At 36.9% G+C, this 23,068-nt stretch overlaps 1 protein-coding gene across 2 annotated transcripts in view; it reads left to right on the top strand.

Moving 5' to 3' along the window:
- galnt18b (UDP-N-acetyl-alpha-D-galactosamine:polypeptide N-acetylgalactosaminyltransferase 18b) overlaps window positions 1-23,068 on the top strand; it is a 148,200-nt gene that overhangs the window by 67,955 nt on the left and 57,177 nt on the right. For both annotated transcript variants that reach the window (XM_066700416.1, XM_066700415.1), the window contains exons 2-3: window positions 9,108-9,303; window positions 13,901-14,067. In XM_066700416.1, the coding sequence (XP_066556513.1) occupies window positions 9,108-9,303; window positions 13,901-14,067 (363 nt within the window). The remainder of the gene's footprint in view (window positions 1-9,107; window positions 9,304-13,900; window positions 14,068-23,068) is intronic.

The following is a 23,068-nucleotide window of genomic DNA, read 5'->3' as shown; positions in this document are numbered from 1 at the left end:
TGTAGTTTAAAACACAGCTCCTTTAGCTTTGACTGGTAAAGAGCCTGTTTAAAACTATGAAACATGCAGAGCCCGTTTTGTATTTAACTTTTATTAGTATTTATTTATTTGTATTATTTACTTTACTATCCCATGTAACTTCAGAGAATTGCTGTGATGAAAACGGGTTCATTTATGACATCTGCTTTTTCGTACAGAACTGTTTTTACTTCTCGCAACATCTACACAACCGGTTTCTGTGTCTCATGTCCTTTCTTCATTGACACATGAACAAAATCAAATTTCAAGAGGGATCTGAACTATGGAGTATGCCACTAAATAAATTAATCGTAATTATGAATAGATCTCACAACTTCCACAGTTCATCATCTTTCCCAAACCTTTTTTTTCAGCACTAATTTTGTGTGTTTGTGTATAGGATTTGCAATAGAATAAATAAGTCATTACTTTTTTGGTGGCATAGGCATTTTCTTTTTCTTTGATGTTATATTATCTTTAATCTGTCATATCTGCAATGAAAAAGATATCTGCAACAAATGACAGGATTCACAATGTGACCTGATGGAATGAATTCAGCCATGAAGAAACAATAGCTGTAAGAAAAAGTGACACATCTGTATTTTGTAGCCATAACAATGGCTCTCATTGCTTCATTGCTCTTATCATGTTGCATTTCACAACAATCAGTTCTGTGTTTCAGGGTGAAAGCACAGTGTAAAACCCAGCTAATACTCCAAGAGGGGAAAACCACCCACTTGTGCCTGCCAGAATCATGCCACGCTTCAGACAAAACTATTTTGTGTGTGACGGGATTGAAAAATAAAACCCATTGGCATTATGGGGATGTGAAATATGTAGCAGCAGATAGGAATCGTTGTTTTGTTTTTTCATATTTTTTTCAAGCAAACTTAGCTAATGTTTAAGCCAGTCTTTCAGAATTCTCTTTAATTATTTACTTAGCTAATTGTGTGATTGTTTCATTAAAAGTCATTCCTTTATCAAATCACTGTGCCAGTTCTCCCACCTTTTGCTGTCGTTAGCATCTTTGAATTTAAATGATACATTTAGTACAGCACAGTAAATAAGTAGTGTTAGTAGTGTTAAACTGCTTATGGGATTTGGTGCACTAAGAGTAGCAGCTGCTAGGGAATTCATTTTAGTGAAGCATAGATTGACTGATCAAAGCACCTGAAGGTTTCGCAGTGTGAAACGGCATGTGACACAAGCCTCCGAGAGAGAGAATGAATTGTCTGCACCCTTTGAGAGCCGAATGCTCAATCGTAGGGCAGGTCTCATGAAATCTGCCAAGCGGCCACAGACCTTGGCGTTGAGGTCAGCCCTGACAATTATATTAATCTTCCAGCTTATGGTGGTACTAGAAGTGCTTTTCGGGTAATAGGAAACTTGGGCCTTCGACGAATTAAAAGTTGTGTTTTTCCCTATAAGAATCAATACCTGTAATTTACACAAACACACACACAATGGCCTTGCCAAGACTGCAGATGAAACAGTACATTGTATTTCATGCAGAAAGCGGCTGGATATTATTGCAACGTCCTTAAGTTCTTAAACCGAAACCCCCTGTGTGCCATTTTGAGTGGTACCCATTGATCTCAGAGAGGAGACGCAGTGTGCATTCCAGTAATCATTCAGTCCAAAGCAGCTGTTCTCACACATAATGCAATCCACAACAAGATATGACCTTTTGGCCCTTTCCTTGCTTTTAAAAGCCCTCTGTGTATTAAGGACTAATTTCCCGGGAGCGATGATTTTACATAATCGTAACTGGTAATAAATACTGAATGACAAATGATTACTTAATGGAAGAAGAAATGACCAGAAATGTTTTAAATAAAACACCAGCCCAGATGTAATGTATTTAGATGAGAGTGGTGTGCTCTACTTGAATAACAAGGGATTTGTCAGGTTTTGAATAAATAATATATAATGTATGCTGTTTTTGTTTGTTAGCTGTAATTTTAGTCTGGAATTTACATTTGGAATAGAGATTATCATTATATTTTTAGTAAATCTTCAGCTGACAGTTCTTAAACTGACATGCGGCTACAAGATTTATGTACTTTTTCCCTGTTGAAGGATTTTGACACCTCTCATATCGCAGATTATTTGCTGAAAGTGGATGTGCAAATAACTGGAAAGTTTCTGAGTGTTATTTAAATAGTTCTGGTATCTTGCACAATAAGCTCATTTATTATTTTATTTATTATAATTAATTTTGCTATTAATTATCCTTCACACTGTGCGTGTATGTGAATGTTTTTTTCTTTTGGAATCATCAGTCAAATATGAATTATTTCAACTTAATACAGCCATGAGATGGTCTTAATTCAGTGAGGCAGAAATTGCACATGAGCTTTGGCATGTGACGATTAACGCCAGTTTGTAGTGGAATAATATAAGATCTTCCAAACTAAAAAGCCTGTAGTGTAATTTCAACTTACATACAATACAAAGTGCATTAGCTGATACATTGCCTACTTTTAGCTGTGCATCATTGTAAAGCTATATTTATATTTTACTTCATGCAGAACTGCTGTGTAAGACATGTATGGTTTCTGTGTTTTCTCAACATTTCATGAGATTGCATGTGACGATTAATGCTTCAGTGTGCATCCATGCTTTTTTACATTATTCAGTCATTTGAACAGTCCTGCTACCCTCACAACATGTCAAGCTGCAAGGGTTTGACAATAGGCATCTGTATTCACAAATGCTGATACTGACTAGCTTTGAAATGCTATAGTGTCCATTCATGAATGCTTATGGATTTCACTTGTCAAACACTTAGCACATTTAGTGTGCTTAGCACAGGAGAGTTTAACACTGTGTTTTTGTTTTTTATCCAAAATTAAATGTTCTGGTTGATCATAGATGACAATGCTATCCACCACCAGTGAGATTTTGGCAGCAAAGAGGTTGCTCTTGTACTCAGATATTCATTCAGAAGTCAGGGAGGCTACTGGTATTTTTGAGACAATCCCAGGTAAAGAGAAGGGTTTGCTTCTTAACATCTGTCATTTCATTCAAATTCTAGATCTGGTTAAGCAATTGCAGTCATTTAGTAAAGCTTGAACACCCACAAAAGCATGTGGTGCTTCTTAAAGTTGGCCAACTTGGTATTATTGTATATTTGACTAAATAACTCTTAATTAACTACTGTTAATTCGGCATACTGCCTTATTTTGTCTTGTTGAATATAAAATGTGTTTGATGAGCACAGTAAAAAAAAATAAAAAAATAAAAATATATATATATATATAATGTTATCTTTTTAACCTGGACCTTTTCAAGACTGAACCTGCTGATCACAGGACTTTGAAATTGTCATTATCTGTGATTTTTGCCCCCATTTCCAATAATTTGATATATCAAAAGCTTTTTTAGTTTGTCTCACTAGCGAATAATATACTTTGTATGTCATGTATTCAACATTTCAAATTGGCTAAATGATAAAAAGGCAGAACTGAGGAACTAGAGATATTAAAAATACTATTTGATGTTATGCTTGGCAACTCTACACAACTTACACTACCTCCTGTTTTTACAACCTGCTTTTAAGCAGAAGCACTGTAGGTAACAAATGTATCTTTATTTTACACACGTCCTCCTTCTGGCTGATGATTGTTTCAGCAATATGCATTCAGAATGAGCCTCGTGACAATATTACATTTTTCCTTTTATTGTTTTAATTATATACTAACAGTAATGTATTTCAAAACTGTGATGACTGATGTACTACAAGTACGGAGAAATATTAAGATTCATCCAGTGACACTCGTCACTGTTGAAATTGTTTTATAAATTATAGTCATAGTAATATTTGTAATATGTTGAAAATGTTCTCAAATACATGTTGTCAAGAGGCTTTATTTATAGCATTCCTCACTGAAAGCAAAATGCGACATTATCTGTCTTGTTATAAATAGTGAAATGGTTAGGACTCAACTTTCCAAAATAATGCAATTTAAATGCAAAAACAAGACTGGCCATTCAGCTCCAGAAATTCAACGAAAATAGTTGCAGTGTTAGTTTGTTTCTCATAAAAACAAACAAACTAACATAAAAAACATGCAATAAACTCAAGCTGAGAAAATATTTATTTATTTATTTTATTTTTATTAACTGATGGAACCCTAACATTGGGGCAACATATCTGTAGGTTTTGCTTCTTTCACTGGAGAAAACTCATTACTTTCCAATGTGCATTTTCGTCTATCTTTATGCTGTTACACTGACAGTGTAACAGCATTCATTAAGTTCTGGAATATTGAGATGACAATTACTGCATTATTGAGCGAACCCACAGTACCAGTAAAAGTTATTCAATAGCTACTAAATGAAGTTCTAAAATCTTATGTATGGTCTAAATTCAGTTATTAGTCTGGGATTTTTTAAACATTGTGATTACTCCTTTGTCTTGCCCCATGGAGTTGTCACGATTCATCATGGTTATGGCATTGTGTTTTTTACAGCTGTTACTCAGTGAAGTGTCATACTTCTATGACATTTTAAAAGGCTTAAAATACTTTTTAAGTTTCTGAACAATACAACTCTAGAGCTGGAGGCATTCAGGTCACTGTATATCATCTACCATAATCTGTCTATCTATGTTACTTTCAATCACTTTTACACTGACATCAGACAAAATCATGTACAGCATTGAGGATAAAGTTTTTTTTTTTTTTTTTTTCTATGAAGATATTACCAAGTACTTTGGACTTAGCTTTCATGGTCCTCATCTCATGCTTTGCAATAAGCCTCTCTGGTGATGTCTGCATAGCCTCTATGCTAGAGAAAGACTGCTTTAGACCCCGGGGCCATTATATGGCTGACATGTTACAAACCTGCCTTTGATTCAAGCATGTGACCTCCTTTGCTCTGAGCCCAGACTCCTGAAATAGTGGTTCCGCTGCAAAAGTTAATTTACAGTGCAACATCTTCATGGCTGTTTTATACATGATTTTAGGATTGTTAGTTTACCAGTTTATCCAGATTCTAGCTCTACAGCATGTGGACTAAATCCCTGTAAAATATTCTGTAGCAATCCTCTATAATTAAAACTCATTATACTCATTATATTAAATGCAGAATTATATTCTGAGTCAAGAGGACCATTTACCAAGAGTCATCATTATCCATTGTCAGAATAATTATTGTAGACTTTCCCTGCAATAGGCCTTGGGTGAACTAACAGTTAAACCTTTTATAAGACAAACATGGAGCCGAAGATGCCCTTGAGCTCCTCTCATTCGCCAGGCCGATACACTGTGTCACAAACCAGGCGAACGCTTGTAAACCTGATGTTGCCATGGGCAGCAGCCATGCCTGGCTCTCCTGGCCCGAGCGGGCGGATTGGCAAGTGTGCTGTTCCATTCCACTGCACTGTACAGATGCTGATCCGTGACCCTGTGTCATGTGTCATCAAGATTTACACGGTGCTTCTGCACTGTAAAAGCGTCTCTGTTGGTAAAGGTCTAATCAACAATACAGCTGGACAGAGACGATGATCTACATAGGCCTAAGTGTTCAGAACAACAAACTATTAGCAGAAGAAATAAAACAGTTGAAGTTTGCTGTTGGCTACCTCTCTCTGAATCCCCAGACGTGTATTATGCAAATGACAAACAGGAATTCGAGGGATATATGTCTTTTTTGGGTGAGTCACTTGATTAAGAGTCTGTATTGAGCTGTATGTGTGCACTTTGTTCTCAGGAGTGTGTACAAACCTTACTGTGGTTACTGCTTCAAAAATATTAATTACTGTCAAGGGGTGAATGGGGCAAATTCTGATTAAATAACCTTTCATTGGATTTACACGCTTTAATTCTGTGGAACAAATGAGCAAACTTTTTTTTTTTATATACAATATGAATGTTCTGCTTTTTAATATATGAATTGACAATATTCATGTGAAGTGTACATGAATATAAATTATCTAGCCTTCATCTTAATTACCTATTTGTGAGAGCTATCATTACATTACCTGCTTTCGATGATAAATTAAAAATTACACCCACTAGGTACAAACTGAAGAGGAGCCATAGGTAAATGTTATTCAACTAAGAGCAGAGATCAATTTAAAATCAATTTAAGTCAAAGAGTGAATAACTTAATCTTATATATAACGGAATCTCTGTTTGACAGGTCTAATATATTATATTCTATCATGCTTTAGGGCTTATTATTTCATTTTTATTAGATTATCTACTGTCCTTTTAGTTTGGAGACAGCTCAACTATAACACAGTGCAGGATCATCATGACAAATGCAACTGTAAGATTCATAAAGCAAGCTTTTCCAGGGAGGATGCAGATATATTAAGATTCTTCCCCCTGAATGCGGGACAGAATTATGATATCTGCAGTCTCGATGGACAATAGTCCGCAGCGCAGATTTATGAAGCGTATTGAAGCCTGTTAAAGCTTCCTTGAGGTTTATTTGTATTCTGATGCTGAAAACAGCAATGTCAAGAAATAATTCACAGGGATAAATAAAAGGTCTTTAAAAGTGAAATCATTATTAGGTTTTCTGTTCCTAATCTATATTTAATGTGTGGCATTACTCTGGCTGGCATGGAAAAGCAACCAATTAAGGAATATGACACATAGCAGAATGTGAGAGCTGTTTGGGGGGGTGAAAAACACATTGACCTATTCTCCCCTGACAGGGTAAATGAGCATGTTGAATCTCTGAACTTGGCAGCATTGATACCAGGTTTTCATTTGTGCACTACACACACTCCCTGTCCCTGATTCCATGGGCATGGTGAGACAACAGGCTTCCTCGTAGGTATTTTCAGATTTTCGACGCACAGTGTGTACCGACTGAGCAAAGATATACATTTCTAGCATCAAAATCCCATTAGTCTCCTCTCAATTCCTGACGGTGATGCCGCAGGGGCAGGGGGGGGGTGGGAGGTGCGGAGTTTTCTTCCGTGAGAGCGGGGGGCAGTGGGCCGAGGGGGGGGGAGGGTTCCCATTTGGGGGCCCTCTCCTCAGCCTGGGGCCCAAGGCAATTGCCTAGGATGTCTACCCCCTTGCGACGCCCCTGACTGAGGGTAGAGACAGTGGCAGCTGAGGACATTTTATAATTTGATGTCAGTGGGATTTGTATTTCATTATAGGAAATGTCTAAATATATATATATATATACACTCACCTAAAGGATTATTAGGAACACCTGTTCAATTTCTCATTAATGCAATTATCTAACCAACCAATCACATGGCAGTTCCTTCAATGCATTTAGGGGTGTGGTCCTGGTCAAGACAATCTCCTGAACTCCAAACTGAATGTCTGAATGGGAAAGAAAGGTGATTTAAGCAATTTTGAGCGTGGCATGGTTGTTGGTGCCAGACGGGCCGGTCTGAGTATTTCACAATCTGTTCAGTTACTGGGATTTTCACGCACAACCATTTCTAGGGTTTACAAAGAATGGTGTGAAAAGGGAAAAACATCCAGTATGCGGCAGTCCTGTGGGCGAAAATGCCTTGTTGATGCTAGAGGTCAGAGGAGAACGGGCCGACTGATTCAAGCTGATAGAAGAGCAACTTTGACTGAAATAACCACTCGTTACAACCGAGGTATGCAGCAAAGCATTTGTGAAGCCACAACACGTACAACCTTGAGGCGGATGGGCTACAACAGCAGAAGACCCCACCGGGTACCACTCATCTCCACTACAAATAGGAAAAAGAGGCTACAATTTGCACAAGCTCACCAAAATTGGACAGTTGAAGACTGGAAAAATGTTGCCTGGTCTGATGTGTCTCGATTTCTGTTGAGACATTCAGATGGTAGAGTCAGAATTTGGCGTAAACAGAATGAGAACATGGATCCATCATGCCTTGTTACCACTGTGCAGGCTGGTGGTGGTGGTGTAATGGTGTGGGGGATGTTTTCTTGGCACACTTTAGGCCCCTTAGTGCCAATTGGGCATCGTTTAAATGCCACGGCCTACCTGAGCATTGTTTCTGACCATGTCCATCCCTTTATGACCACCATGTACCCATCCTCTGATGGCTACTTCCAGCAGGATAATGCACCATGTCACAAAGGTCGAATCATTTCAAATTGGTTTCTTGAACATGACAATGAGTTCACTGTACTAAACTGGCCCCCACAGTCAGCAGATCTCAACCCAATAGAGCATCTTTGGGATGTGGTGGAACGGGAGCTTCGTGCCCTGGATGTGCATCCCACAAATCTCCATCAACTGCAAGATGCTATCCTATCAATATGGGCCAACATTTCTAAAGAATGCTTTCAGCACCTTGTTGAATCAATGCCACGTAGAATTAAGGCAGTTCTGAAGGCGAAAGGGGGTCAAACACAGTATTAGTATGGTGTTCCTAATAATCCTTTAGGTGAGTGTATATATATATATATATATATATATATAAACATACACAAACACACATATGTCATATTTGTGTAATTTAATAAGAAATGACTACAAACACAATACTTTCTGTGTGGGAGACAACATGATTGCCTTAGTTCAAGATCTGTGAGGAGCTTAGCTCTTGAAACATGTAAGTGAAATGTCAATCACAGAGATGGATGAGGAACTAAAGAGCATTAGCAGGAATGAGGAAAGAAATAGGAGGAAACAAATTGGGAGAATTGGTGACTTAACCTATGGATCTTGGCATTTGGTTATACATTTAAGTGTATGTGTGGTCCTTCTGATCACTTTGGGGAATAGAGAGATTTACTGAGTTTATCTTATTTGGATGCAGTGAAGAAGAGAAAGCAACGAAAAGAAAAAGGAACACGTTCTGGTCATAGCAAATTAAGTTCATACGCTTCTCTTAATGCACAGGTTCCATGCCATGCTTTTTTACCTGAATATATGAAAAACAGGAAAAAAAAGATTGACCTCTAAAGGTTAGGGTTTAAGCAAAAGAGCATTTTGTTCAGCTTCAAATGAAAAATAAATCTTCACTTCCAGAGTACTGATAACTTACAGCTACTTGTGTTGTGTTAGGACCGCGAGTCTGTCTCACCCAGGGCTTCTCAGTAGCCTCATTAAAAGTGAAGCCACTGTTGATTGTCTTTAAAATGACCTTTTCCGTTCTTTTGCAGAAGCTCCACTGAAGGCGGATGAGAATGCTGCGGCCGATTCCTTTTCCGATTCCTCCTTGTTTGCACACTGGGGTCAGGACCTGAGCCCAGAGAACCGCAGGATTGCACTGAAGAAATTCCAATACTACGGTTACAACGCATACCTGAGTGATCGCCTCTCACTGGACAGAACATTACCTGACCTCAGGCCTGATGGGTAAGTACTGCTGCACTACATATTGATATGCATAGTGAAATTGGGTAACAGACAACATAATGTATAGTGAGTGGTACAGCTATAGATACACATTCAATACTAGTATACAATCTGCTAATTAACTCATTAGCAACTGTGCTTCTAATTGAAAAACTAAGTTTTGTTTTTGGGCTGTGCTGGGAGCTATTTAGTAATTGTGCAGTAGCTATTTTCCTTGTGTGAAAGAGGAAAATTCTCTTCCCATGATTCTCTTTGTTTTGAACGCAAGACCTTAGTATCTCCCTCTCTGTATTTCTTATCTCTTAGACCACACAAGCACAACCACACACACACACACACACACACACACACTCACTGCCTGATATTGACCTTGTCCCATGTCTTTTACTGTAAAAGGAACTTGTGTGGCCGATATCAAGTTGTTTTAATATTCCACACAGAAACCTTTTTAAATCCATTGAACTCTACTCTGTTTTTTCCCTAGTTTGACTGTATATACAACACTATTTTCTGAACAATCTTCACAAGTAGGCCTTAAATACGGAAACAAATAATGAATTGCTCCTTCCCCCACTTCCTCTCCTCTCTTTAGCAGCCAATCACAAACAGTGCAGTAACACACATGACATGGCTCTTTGACACTGGACAATGCAGTTCAAAAGTGCACAGATTTCTATAGAGCATTTAATCTTCGAATATTATCACTTTAGTCTGACATTTTGGTACTACTCTATTTATCATTGCAGATAAGACCAACACAATGTATTCCACAAAGTACATTTTACTTGCAAATCGCGCTTCTACGAATCGCAATGCATTCATCTCAGTCAAACACACCTATGCTTGGTCTCCTCAACCTTGGCATGACTGTTACGAACTACATCAATTAATTTGCATTTGGTTTTGACCTCATATCTGCCCTACATCCCTGAAGCATTGCTCACAATACACACGCACCCAGACATAGCCAATTGTATAGGGTATCCGTCAGTTTGAGCAGTGAAGGTCTTCATGGAATATCTGAAAATATCAGATGTCAGAACAACTCAAAGGGAAGGCAGCGTGGGAAAGCTGACACACAGAGATGTACACTTGGCTGAACGGCTCATGAACCTTGAAGGCAGCATTTTACGTCCCATATTGCTGCGTTGCCTCCGCTCACACTGCAGCCAGCACCAATCCTCTGCTGTAGCAGGTGCTGTGGAGCGCGGTGACTAACTCACAGCCCCAGGGGATGTCCCCAACCAACTGTTGGACTGTCTGTCCACCACCAGGAAGGTGGCGGAGTTCTCATTTCAAACTTGAACGCTGAAGCTTGAGTCATCTCCAGCTGGGATTTACAAATTGAAACATTAGTCCAATAACTGGTGCTGTTCTATGCAGCAGAAAACAGAACTCAAGAAAACAACTTACAAAAAAAAACCAGAATATATATATATATATATATATATATATATATATATATATATATATATTCAATTCTGTATCGATGAAACCGTCTTTTGATATTGTTATTAATAATTAATTTTGCTCTATTACCCTATAAATCATCCTGGATAAAGCTGTCTGCCAAGAAATTAATAATAATAACACATTTTAATCACAGCAGGCAGTGTTGTGGTGAGGTGCTTACTATTCATCATTATGAGTATCAGTACAAACATCAGTAATCTGTGCACTTTGCTATCTGCACTCCAGGTGCCATTACCTTTGCTTTTAAAAGTAATTGTTATATCTAGAAAGTTCGTCAAATACATCTAAGTGAATACCTACATGATTGCAAAATAAGTCATACCACACTAACTGGAATAGCCCTCCTCAGGCAAATACTTACAAATCCATCAACCTTTCCTTGCTGCGAACTCCATACTGAGCAAAATTAATTGCTTGGGAGATTCCTGCAGTCTGGTTAAAAACACGAACACACTTTTGTGAGTTAGAAGAATGCATGAACATTTGTCCCTATTCAGACAATTGGTTTGTTGTTCGGACACTAAAGAAACTTATGAGATCATAGTGGTGTCCTGGCATTAGCCACAAGCTTCTACAAATGTCCCTGGTACATAAACTAGACAGCATTGTCCAGGGGTTAGGACTGGGAGAGGGGCATCGTTATAGCTGAACACATTGTTCTCCAGAATATATTTGTTAATGATCCTAAGTAAGTTGACTGTAATAACAGAACAAAAAATATTTAGCAAACGGAAGCTAGGGACAGAGTTTGGAAGTTGTATTTAATCTGAAAATCCCGCAGACTGCAATGAAAGGAAAAGAGATTCGAGCAGCTGTTGATTTTACATTTGAGCATTTACAGTTACAGCACAAAGTTTGGGCATAGTCATTATAGTGAATCAAGTTATTGAGAGTACATTGCAATGAGTTTGTTTGTGTTGCTTGAAAATCTTGATTAAAATAAATGCATAAGACCTCCAGGGAATTCATTTCTTAATTAAAGCACTTCTGAACAGTCAAGCGAGGTATTTGAAATAGTTTGATTATATCTAATAACATGGCAATGAATGAGAAAACAGTTTGAATGCAAATGCTGGAGCATGTTTTCGTGTATGGAAAAATTGGTTACATCACTCTTGTTCAGATGAAGGTACATTGGTATACACACCACAATATGAATTGTATATTGCATGATATATACATATATATATATATATATATATATATATATATATATATATAACATGTTTTTCTAGTACAAATACAACATATTTTTCTAAAGATACAACTTTCACCTTTTTTCACCAAAATGTTTGCAGTAATTGGAAATCTTAACAAAGTGTAGTCCACTGCTGCATTGTCACTTGTAATCTGAATTAACCAGTTTGACCCTAACTTAACACTGCAATTGTACTGAAACTGGGTCACAGCTAAAGCATGTGACTTATTTGAACATTGTGATGTTTAAACAAGTCAGTTTCAATTTACAGTTCAGCTACAGACTCTGCTATATGCTTAGGGTTGAAATAAAGCATTAAACCAAACATTAAGAAAGCTGTTTAGAGTTTTAAAACAATCTTGCGAATTAGAAGGTATTTATAAAGAATGTTTTTGAAGAGACAGCAGAACATGCACAGGTAATTGTGATTATAAGAGATTATTGTACTAATGGGTTACTATGTGCATTCTGGTATATGAAATTATAGAAAAGGAGATGTTTGCTAGATGTCTGCTGAACAATTAATTAATAAAGATTTAAAAAAAAAATGCAGTTTGGACTATATTTCGGAGGTATTTTGCCTTTTACCTATATTAGCACCTAATCTTTCTTCATCTAGGAACATGTACTGTATATGAAAATGTTGCATTATATAGTGCTGATTAATGATTTCCACTTTGATCTTAATTTTGACTTTATTAGCATAGTAAGGATTTTCTTCCTGTTGACTGTCTTACAAAGGACTGTGTTGCTTTACTATATTTTAATATTGGAGTTATGTCTTCTCTAACATGAGCCATCCGGTGCCTGAGTATATATACTCTTTGTTGCTTTTCAACAATGAAGACCTGATGCCAGCAGGCTTTAGTATTCAGTACAGCTGATTGGCACTGATGTCATGCCATTGAGGTCAATGCCTACTTACGCAATTACATTTAACAGAAAATACATTTCATGGAAACCCACTGAAGATAATTCACATATTTTCTAAAGAAATTCTATTTGAATTAACTTGAAAAGACACCACAAGATAATCTGCTGCGAACACCGCAACTCTGAAACATCCATGTCTAATGGAACAAAGTTAAAAGCTGATAAAGGCGGTATGGAAAGGTGTTATCACACACTAATTATCTTTCAGATTGTTATGTTCAAGGGACAATCAAATCTTTGTGAGATACTGGCATTCGTTCACTTCAGAAATTATATAAAACAGCAATTTCTCCAGGTTTCTTGTTGCTGTGGCAACAGTTGTTTTAGGTGTAATATAGTGTAACACATTTCAACACACAAGCCCTGTAGAGATCATTTTTTCCCCAAGATTCAAAGTACATAACATTGTTATCATGTAAAGACAGAACCCTCCTTGGGTCATTAAAGCTAACATGTCAGATATTACCTGCCAGTGAAATGACTTTGGTGGGATGCTACTAAGTTATATTGTATTTGGGGGAAAGAGAAGAAAGCACTGTAAGTCTTTATGGAGCATTTAACAGTGTTTCCTTAATATTTGTGTTAACTCAGTGCTGATACATTTCAGAGAACAGAGCAGAGTCACATGATATTTATCTCCCTATGTTTGTTTTGTTTTAAATATCGGAAAATACATTTAATGTTTTTTTTTTATTACTTTATGCAGAAGTTGGTGATTGTTTAGAACATTTACTCTTTTCTTCCTTGTCTCCTAAAAGCTCAGATAAAAAAAAAATGTCTGCTGAACCTGTAATTTAGGAAGATTTAATCTCTAACTCTTCTCTCAACTAGATCTGATGTACAAACATAATTGAAGTGCATATCTCAGTTCAACCCCTCAAATGGAATACAGTCTGATTGATAACGCCTCTTGAATTTGTACATACAAAGAGGAATGCTTTTGTCTTAACCTGAAAGTTAAAAAGAAGCGTTTGTGTGTGTTTCTTTTTCCAGGTGCAGAAACATTTCCTATCCCACAAACCTCCCGCAAGTGAGTGTGGTGTTTATTTTTGTAAATGAAGCCCTGTCTGTTATCCTGCGATCCATTCACTCTGCCATTCAAAGGACGCCCACTCACCTGCTGAAGGAAATTGTGCTGGTAGATGACAACAGCAACAATGGTAGGTAACTGCTTTGTTCCACTGTGCCAAGAGGGCTCTGAAAAGTATAATAAACATATATCAAAATTAACTAGCACATCAAACATAACTAAAAAAAATGGATGCCTTACATGTCAGTACATACTGGTACTTTGCCCTTTCTAGACTGGAATTAAGATGTTTCATGGCACCCAGGTGAACACAAATCATATGTGTTGTTTCTTTTTGTCAAACTAAGGGAAAGAAACAAAATCAAACATATCAAACATGTTTTTGCATCTTTCCTTTTTTCCCATCTTTCGTAACATGTGTGACTTCTCTCACTTCAGACAAGATGGGTGCTGCAGATTTAGTTTTTTATGCAGTGTACAAAGTATTGAAACAGATGTGGGTTTTGGCATATAATACATTTTAACTGATGGAGGTTTAGGAAAGTGTGCTTCATCCTTGTACTTCGGCATCTGTGCCCGAGAGAAAGTTTGATCTAAAATCATCCCACATTCCTTCTGCAACCCGTTTGAAGCACTGCTGTATACATTTGGCTGTCGTTAAAATAGAGAGGACACAGGAAACAGGAATGAAGGCACGAACATCTTCTTTCAATTATTTAATGTGTCATATGGGTAATGATAATAAAATGAGATTTATTTTTTTAATTGTATATTTGATTTAATTGTATGTTTCAAATGTGTGTGTACCCATCTGCACATGTGTATGTGTGTGCCCTGCCATTTTGTTCCTGTACAATAATCCACCTGAGGGTACGGTAGTGTGGGTAATGGTGCCTACAGACGTAGACTTTTCAGGGATGCTTGGGTGATCGAACATAGAGGTCCACCGGGCATCTCCTTTAGCAGTGTACACAAATTTCAGAGTGATTGTTAGACTGAGAAAACCGAACAACCTGCTGTCTAAAATAGCTCCTGAAGACATCCAACACAGTCTAGTGAACCTGTTCCTGAAAAACCCTGCCTTCCTGCTGTGCCTTAGTTTAGCTTTAGAAACCTATAACATATTCATTACAATATCAGGATCTTGCCCTTAGCTATAATTGGGTTGATTACAGCAGCTTAGAACAGCAAGAAATGGGAGAAAAAACCCTAAAAACAAATCAGTCACCAGAGATGATTGTAGCTTTTCTTTTATTTTAGAAGATTTGAATTCTTCTCGGTGCTTCAGTTTTTATCCCCCTGTAGTGGATGGGCTTGTGACTGTATTTACATGTAAAAGGTCTCAAATGAGTATTTCCCCCCAGGAAAAGCAAAGAGATGCAGCATAACGGCTCATTTCGATTAGCTGAAATACTTGCTAATATGAAGTGTCACAAATTCAAGGAATCCAAATAAATCTTGCTCTTTGGTGTAACTTAAATTATCCAGCATTGAGACTGTAGGATAATTACAGTCATGGACAAATGTCTGTCCACCCCATGAAAATAACAAGCAAATTGAAGAACTGTGACAAATGATATTGGGATGTCAATGAACAGATGGGTATTACATGAAAATCTTTCATGCATATTCAACTAGAAAAGTCACATTATTTTTCATGTTCCACTGAGGTGTTCACATATTTGCTCACATCTACTAGCTTATAGATCTATTTTTATACCAGTAGGATTTCTATTATGACAGTTATTTGAATTATTGATTTGATACTTGAACATAAGGACTGGATTTTAATATACCTACTCTGCTGCCCCACCACAGTGATGCTCCTAATGAATAATTAACACTTCAGATTCCAGTAAATTAGCAGAGAAATCTGGACCTCTGCTTGTGCTGCTATATAATCATTAGGATGCTGCACATGAGCCCAACTCATGAGAAATATAAGGAAAACGTGCCCAGATGATCGCTGATTAATTGGCTCATATGTGAAACCCAAGTGTCTTACTGCAGGGTTATTCTGTCAGCCAAACTGATTTCAGAAGTACCTGAATAACTGGATCTAGTCCAATGTAATTAAATTCTCTGGGCTGACACATAATTTAGTACAATGAGAAAGGTTCTCTGCAGTTTACATCGCTGGGGGGATTTCAAGACCGAAGAAGGGCTTCGATAGACGCTCCGTCTTGAGAAAAGTCAATTAAGACAACATATTGGTATTCCCACAAAACTCTAACCTTCAGCAGACCAAATCTTTACTTTAAAGACGAAACACACCTCTATCTGACTGTTATGAAGATTGGCATGACTAACTAGATGTCTTATACTTTACCTTCTCCCTGCCTTCAACATTGCACAATGTGCCTCTCGCTGAAGATCCAGCATTGATTTCTGCTTCAGCAAAAAAAAATCCTGCAGCCAGATATCCTGCAGACAGGATGCAGAATATCTTAAAGGCTGTCATGACTTATTAGCCACCACTGTCTAATTTTTCTTTTCTTTGAGAGGTGCACGGCCGTATATTGTGAAGTCCATTTATCATGTCATGTGCACCCTGTGCAGATTGATCTAGTACAATACAAGAACGGTATTTACAGTCCTGACAAGGTCACTCACCATCACCGTCATGGCACCCAGATTGATAACCGCTGGTAGGATTCACCTCCTGCAAAGCCTACTGGATTGTCCTCTGAATAAGGAGAAATGTATATCTTTAAATTATCTTGTAAGTTTAATGTTTTATGACAGAATATAGGCTTCAGTGCTATTTAATGTGCCAGCTGCCTGGCTATTGGAATAGCATGTGACTAATTATATATGTGTGTTCATTGTATAAAAAAAAATCTCACAGTCTAACTTAATGTTATAGTAAAGCAGCAGTCTAGTTTGAAAACCATTGATACCTTCTTCATGAATGTATCTCTTCCAGCTGCTTGTGTGAAATTCCACCAAACTCCCTCTTGTAACCTTGACAGCTCTTGCTTTGTGATTTTGACAAGGTAATTTCCCTTAATACAGCTAATTAATTTAAAGCAAACTGCGGTGCAAAAATAATTAGTGCAAATAAGCTCTGAGTATTTCTAATCACTAAGACGGCATGTGATTGGTAGGTTATTAGCGCCTTCGACAACCATACTGTTTAGAAGCTCGGGCAAGTCTTTAGATCTAGAACCTGTTATGATTGCAAACACACTGTTTCAAATGCAGGGCACATCTCCTTTGATTTACAGCATCGATCTTGAGATGGGGCAGAAATGTTTAGAATAATAGAAATGCAATGTTTAATTGCAGGGCATATGTCTAATTTATGACACTGGCATATTAAGGGGATATAAAGTCATTAGAAAAACAAAGATTGCCCATTTAGATTCAAAGCACAGCACAGTCAGTATATCAGTGAGGTAATGATGGAGAAAAAATGCATAGTTTAACTCTTTCTAGTCAAAGAGCTGTCTTTTAGCCTTTTTCTCACAGATCTGACCTTTGCCATCTTTTTGGAAAATTAGCAGCCTACTTTTACTAGGAGGAATGTCAATACTACTAATTATTATGATATGAATAGGACTAATAGTATGAATAACGCCAATAACAAGAGAAATATTAACTTGACCTTTGTATAAATAGACAGAATTATATTGTGAATATGATTAACCTGGTCATTTCTTACCTGATTAACATTTATTAAAACCATTTATCTACCTCGCTGTGCCAAGATCTCATTGTAAATGTTGTTTTTACATTTAACTAAGCAAAGAATTATACAGAGAACCTCTAACCGTTATCATTATAGAAGAATACAATTATAACTCCATTACTCCATTCAGATTTAATTGTCAAGCACCATTTTGCATGAACAAAAAACTCATTTTGAAATGGATTAGAAAATATGGTGTCATACGAAGAAGGAAGTTGAGCTTTTAAAAATCCATTTATATGTTAGGTCACATAAGTAATATCGGAAAACAGTACATTATAAAACATTGCTTTGGAAATGCAGTCCTGGATTGGGATGTCTTATTCCTCCTGTGAAAGCCTGGTTTTCATTTTCAGACTCCCCAGTGAAGTGGAGTTTGCTCCAAACTCATTTGTATACAAAAAGAGCAGATGTAATCAACTCTTAAAACACGTAGTCCCACAGCAATAGGTGTCGCATCGACTTAAACTAGACATATTTTATCTATTTCATACATATGTGGAATATATACCAGAGACTTTGAAGTGAAGATCAGTAAAAGTTAAATTATTGAAAGATCATTAAACACAAATTTGATTTATGGAGTAGCTGAATTGAAAAGGCTAGTCAAAGAAAGTTCACAAAGAGAATGGTTACTGAACCGGCAGTGTAAGGCTAATGCACAAGGAATGGAATTTAAAATCTGTTTGCATATTAATACAAATGTCTATGTAACTATCAAACAGAATTCTTTCATCACTATTCTGTGCAACAAGTCAGTGAAGAAAAGAGAAACCAAGATGTATTTAACATGAGTTAGGATCTAAGAAATTAAAATCTGGAAGAATGTATATAAAATTCTTAAATACCTACCTCATACCTCTATTAAAACAAGTTTTCAATTGCCCCTGATTCCAGATATACTGACACTAATTCTGACCATGTGAACATGTGCACACAAAGTGCTGCTCAGGTGTGTATTAATCACAGACTGAGGCCACGCATATTAAGATGGAAATCTGAATGAGCTCCTTGGTGCGGCGCCAGCTTCAGTTGTCAAATCTCAGTTTCCGTGTTCAAGAAAATTGCTATGTTAAGTTAAGCTAAGACGTGTCTCTATCAAAGTACATCTAACAGCGCTCTTGAACAACACCATAGAATAACTAGTGTCTGTGAAATTGCTCTGAAGATTGACACGTGAAGGATGTCAGTGATGTCTGAACAATTGCCTTATTATTTATGCCTAAATGACCTGTCAATAGACACATATCTGAATATGTTACAGGACTTATGTGTTTTAAATGGGTTTTAAATGGCAAATTATGCCTTCTCAAACAACAGGATTACTGATATCTGACAAAAGTAATAGAAACTGCTACATTACCATAACGTTTTCGCTATTAAAAAAATAGATATTCTTTTTTAGAAACTGAACTACAATACTCATCGGCTTCATTACCATAAATCCATTATGCAGCTGACAGCTAACAGAAGAAAATAATTAAGTGAGAAAGAAAAGGCTAACTATTTTATTTTCCAGAATAAATTAAACAGAGGCTCATTTTGGTTACATGGTAACTACCAATCTCACAAGATAGGTCTGTTTCTGTCATTCACAACATGAACACATTTTTGCAGATGATCTTATAGTTAATGATTGCTGGGTAAAACAGTCAAATAGTCCATCTCATTTCATTGGCAATGCAATCAGATGTGACATTATTATGAATATCTTAGTCATTTGCAGTAGTTTGCAATTCTTAGGCATATTATTATTATTATTATTATTATTATTATTATTATTATTATTATTATTATTATTATTATTATTAATAATAATAATAATAATAATAATAATACATTTCATTGGTCACTATCCAAAGACAGGTTGTAATCTATTAATGAAGGGAATCAATTTTATTTATATGCTGTTTCTGAGTTTAGTCCTTGCCACAACATGTGGGTCAATGAACGGCAGTTCCCCGTTGTTCACAGGTCCCTTATCAGGGCAAGGCACTCCAAATGTCCTTGAGGAGATTTAACAAACCATAGCCATAAATCATTGGTATGTCCACTCAATTAATTTTCATTTTAACATACTACATTCATTACCAATATTATGAAACAAACCACTTTCTGATCTTGGCCCTGAAAAGTGTTCAATCTCTATCAATTACAGTGAACTATATACCAGAGAGCATAGACTGCTTATGGCCTACAGTGGCTTGTGACAGAGTGAAATTTAACATGGCACCTTGAGATGAATTACTGAACATGCTATTTAGCAACCCTGAATTTCTGCAGGAATCTAACATCTGCAGGATTATGGCCACATTAATGTGATTTGTGGTAAACTGTACCATACATATAAGTCACCTTTCAAATAACCACCTCATCATCATTCATAGACAACGCCGAGCCGCACAGTTCAACATTAAACAGACTGTTGTGAAATTAATTTTGCACAAGAATAAATTAGGCCGCAGGTGCTTGGCAATCAATTTGCAATGCTTTAAAGGTGTAAAATGCAACTCTCAGAACAATATGAACCCTTTGTCGCTCATGTGTCATTTAAAAACAGTCAAACCAGGTTTCCTGCGGCATTATGGTAAACTCGAGGAGGTGTGTGACAACAAAAATCATTTGACAGACAGGTAAATAGATAGTGGCCAGCTAAAGAGATTAAGGGGGCGGGATCAGTGGATTTGCTAGGACTGATTAGTAAACCATGGCAGTAACAGAGCAGCATTAATCATAGATACAGCTTACAGGAAATGAGGATGTTGCCTACATCAGCGATACCCAACTGTCATCTGATAACCCAGTTCTCAGGCAGAATGCTCTCTTGGATCATTGCTGGTTTAAAAAGAAAACCACTAACCGTGTAAAAGGAACCCTCAGAGCACATGAAGTATCAGATCAAGAGATTAAAAGGCCTGGATAAAAAAAAAAAAAAAAGCAGAAAGCTGGGACCTCCGGACACATAGTAATTTTCTTCAATAGAGCAGGAAATCAGAATATCAACTTACAGGATGTTGATACAACTAAAATAGGATTACACTGAATGTGGGAATTAATCTACCTTTGGTGCATTGACATGCCTAAAGTATTATATGAATACATTGTATTTTAATGACTCCTTACCAGGAGCTTCTGTTATTGACATGTAGGGCATCTAGATGCATGTGTTTGGTCCTGCCCACTCAAAATAAAAGAAGAAAAAAAAAATGTAACACATCAGTGAAGAATGAATTTAACACTTATTTACCGGAAGTTAGGATCTGTAAATATGGGAAGAAAATGGAAATAAAAATATTATTGAAAGGGTATAATGTAATTAGAGACAATCAGAAACTTTGATACTTAAAACTTTTTTAAATAATGTTAATTGGAGAATCCACTTGTTAGTGGGTTGACTAAGGACAGAAAAGAGTTCTGTTTTTGTGAAGAGTGCCATATGTTACCACTGTGATATTCTGGACTGCCAACATTCATTACATTTTTGGATCTTGTTACACAATACCACCATGGCACGAAGCTTTGAGAGAAATACAGTGGCGTAGGACAGTAGTGTTGAAAACATTTCTGAATTTGCTCAGAGTCCTGACCTCAATCACAAAGAACACCTATGGGATGAACTGGAATGGAGAATCGTGCAGAAATTGCAGAGAACTGTGTTTTCACAGAGCCTGTCTCGCATTTATATAGCCCTGAAGGGTAATGATAGTTTCACTCCCTATTAAATAAGTCTGGAACAGATGTCTTCTGTATTTTGGTAGATTAAGCAGATTCACAATCCCGGGGTGGTGGGGTTTGGGGGGAGGGACGAAAACAAACTCAGAAAACATTGTGGGGTGCCAGCAGCAGCTTCTAACACCTTGATAAAAGAGACGTTAGAAACTGTCAGATATTGCATAAAATAGGAGGAATGTTTTATAATGTGGTAATAGCAAGAGGAGATTAACCTGTCTTTCCCTTCATTTTCTATTTGTTTTCACCAATCAATGACAATGGGAACCATGCCTTCTGACAACCTGAAACACCCCGTGCATTTATTTGCTTTTCAAGATTGCAGTGTTTTGGTCATGGGCTCATATGGATCAAGATTTGAATCCATCTCATTTTCAGAGCACAGGAAATGCTTTTGTTGTTTACCTATTGGTGAACTTGATTATTAACGGCATTCTTCTCCAGATGAATATGGTGCAGCTTTGTGAATTTAGTCTCTGTTGGTTTATGATATAGTTACACAATTTACTGCAGACAGCATGTCAAGTTGGATAAACTATAGTCAACTCAGACCTCGTCTATGTGCTGAGCAGCTTTGTAATTGTCAGAGGATGCTACCTGCTACCATTTTCAGAAATAATGGTAACACTTTATTGTGTCATAAATAAATGATTGGTAAATAGTTTATAACTCATAGTTGATGATTCCCATTATAAATGATCAATAAACCATTATAATATAGCATTTATCTTTTTTTTATGAACAAACTAGTGTTTTGGGTGCTGTCTTCTATTTCATATCTTCATTATAAATGATAAATCATATCTTATAAAGATTACTTGATCATTTTTAATGGGAATTATGAATGGTTCATAACAGTTTTATAAACTATGGATCAATCATTTATTAATGCCTTTGCAATATAAAGTGTTATTACAGAGATTATTTAATAGGGAGCAGAGAATTGTGGATGTGGCTTCATTGACTTGCTTGATAAAGTGGAGGACATACACTAGGATAAAAAAATGGACTTTAAAATCACAGACCAAACAGCTTTTTACATTTAAAATTGTAGCATTGGAATATTGAGTAGCTTCACATACAGTAAATACAGTTTAAAATAATATAATACCAACCCACATATCAAAATTACTGGCAACCTGTAGTTCAGTGCTTTGCGGTTAGTGCTAAATCCCTGTTTTGAGTTAATTCCTTATTACAATAGATTGATTTGAGTCAATGCTTCGAAATGTGGAAATCTTCGGTGCCATTGTTTTCAGTGTGAAATTTGTACAGTGGTCATATAATTAGAAGAAACAACGGCCCTATTTGCAAACAGAGATCACTTATTTGTATTCCTTGTGTCAGCCAATTACCTCCTCCAGGCTGCCTGCAATGAGATTAGAAATTGGTCTGCATCATATACTGTAGATCTTAATTATAGGTGGCAGCTCAGCAAAGTTTTTCGCACCGACGGGGGGCGGAGGGGGAAATCGGTCTTCTCAGTAGATGGCAATGATCAAAGCCAGTGGAGGAAGTGCTGAGAATTGTGAATACCACTGACCTCAGACGAGGCTGCAAGGGAGCTTATAGTGATGTGACGTTACATTGTTGTCACTGTGCATTATGGGATTCTGCTGAACAATATGTGGAGAAGAAAACGAATACGTGAGAAGGACATGAAAGGTAATAAGGTCCTTCAGAAATAAGCAGCTGCAGTTCAGTCAGCAGG

This window comes from Amia ocellicauda, chromosome 4, assembly GCF_036373705.1.
Source record: "Amia ocellicauda isolate fAmiCal2 chromosome 4, fAmiCal2.hap1, whole genome shotgun sequence".
NCBI classification, from domain to species: Eukaryota; Metazoa; Chordata; class Actinopteri; order Amiiformes; family Amiidae; genus Amia; species Amia ocellicauda.
Note: the sequence above shows the minus strand (reverse complement) of the source record. Positions and strands in the feature narration are given on the sequence as shown.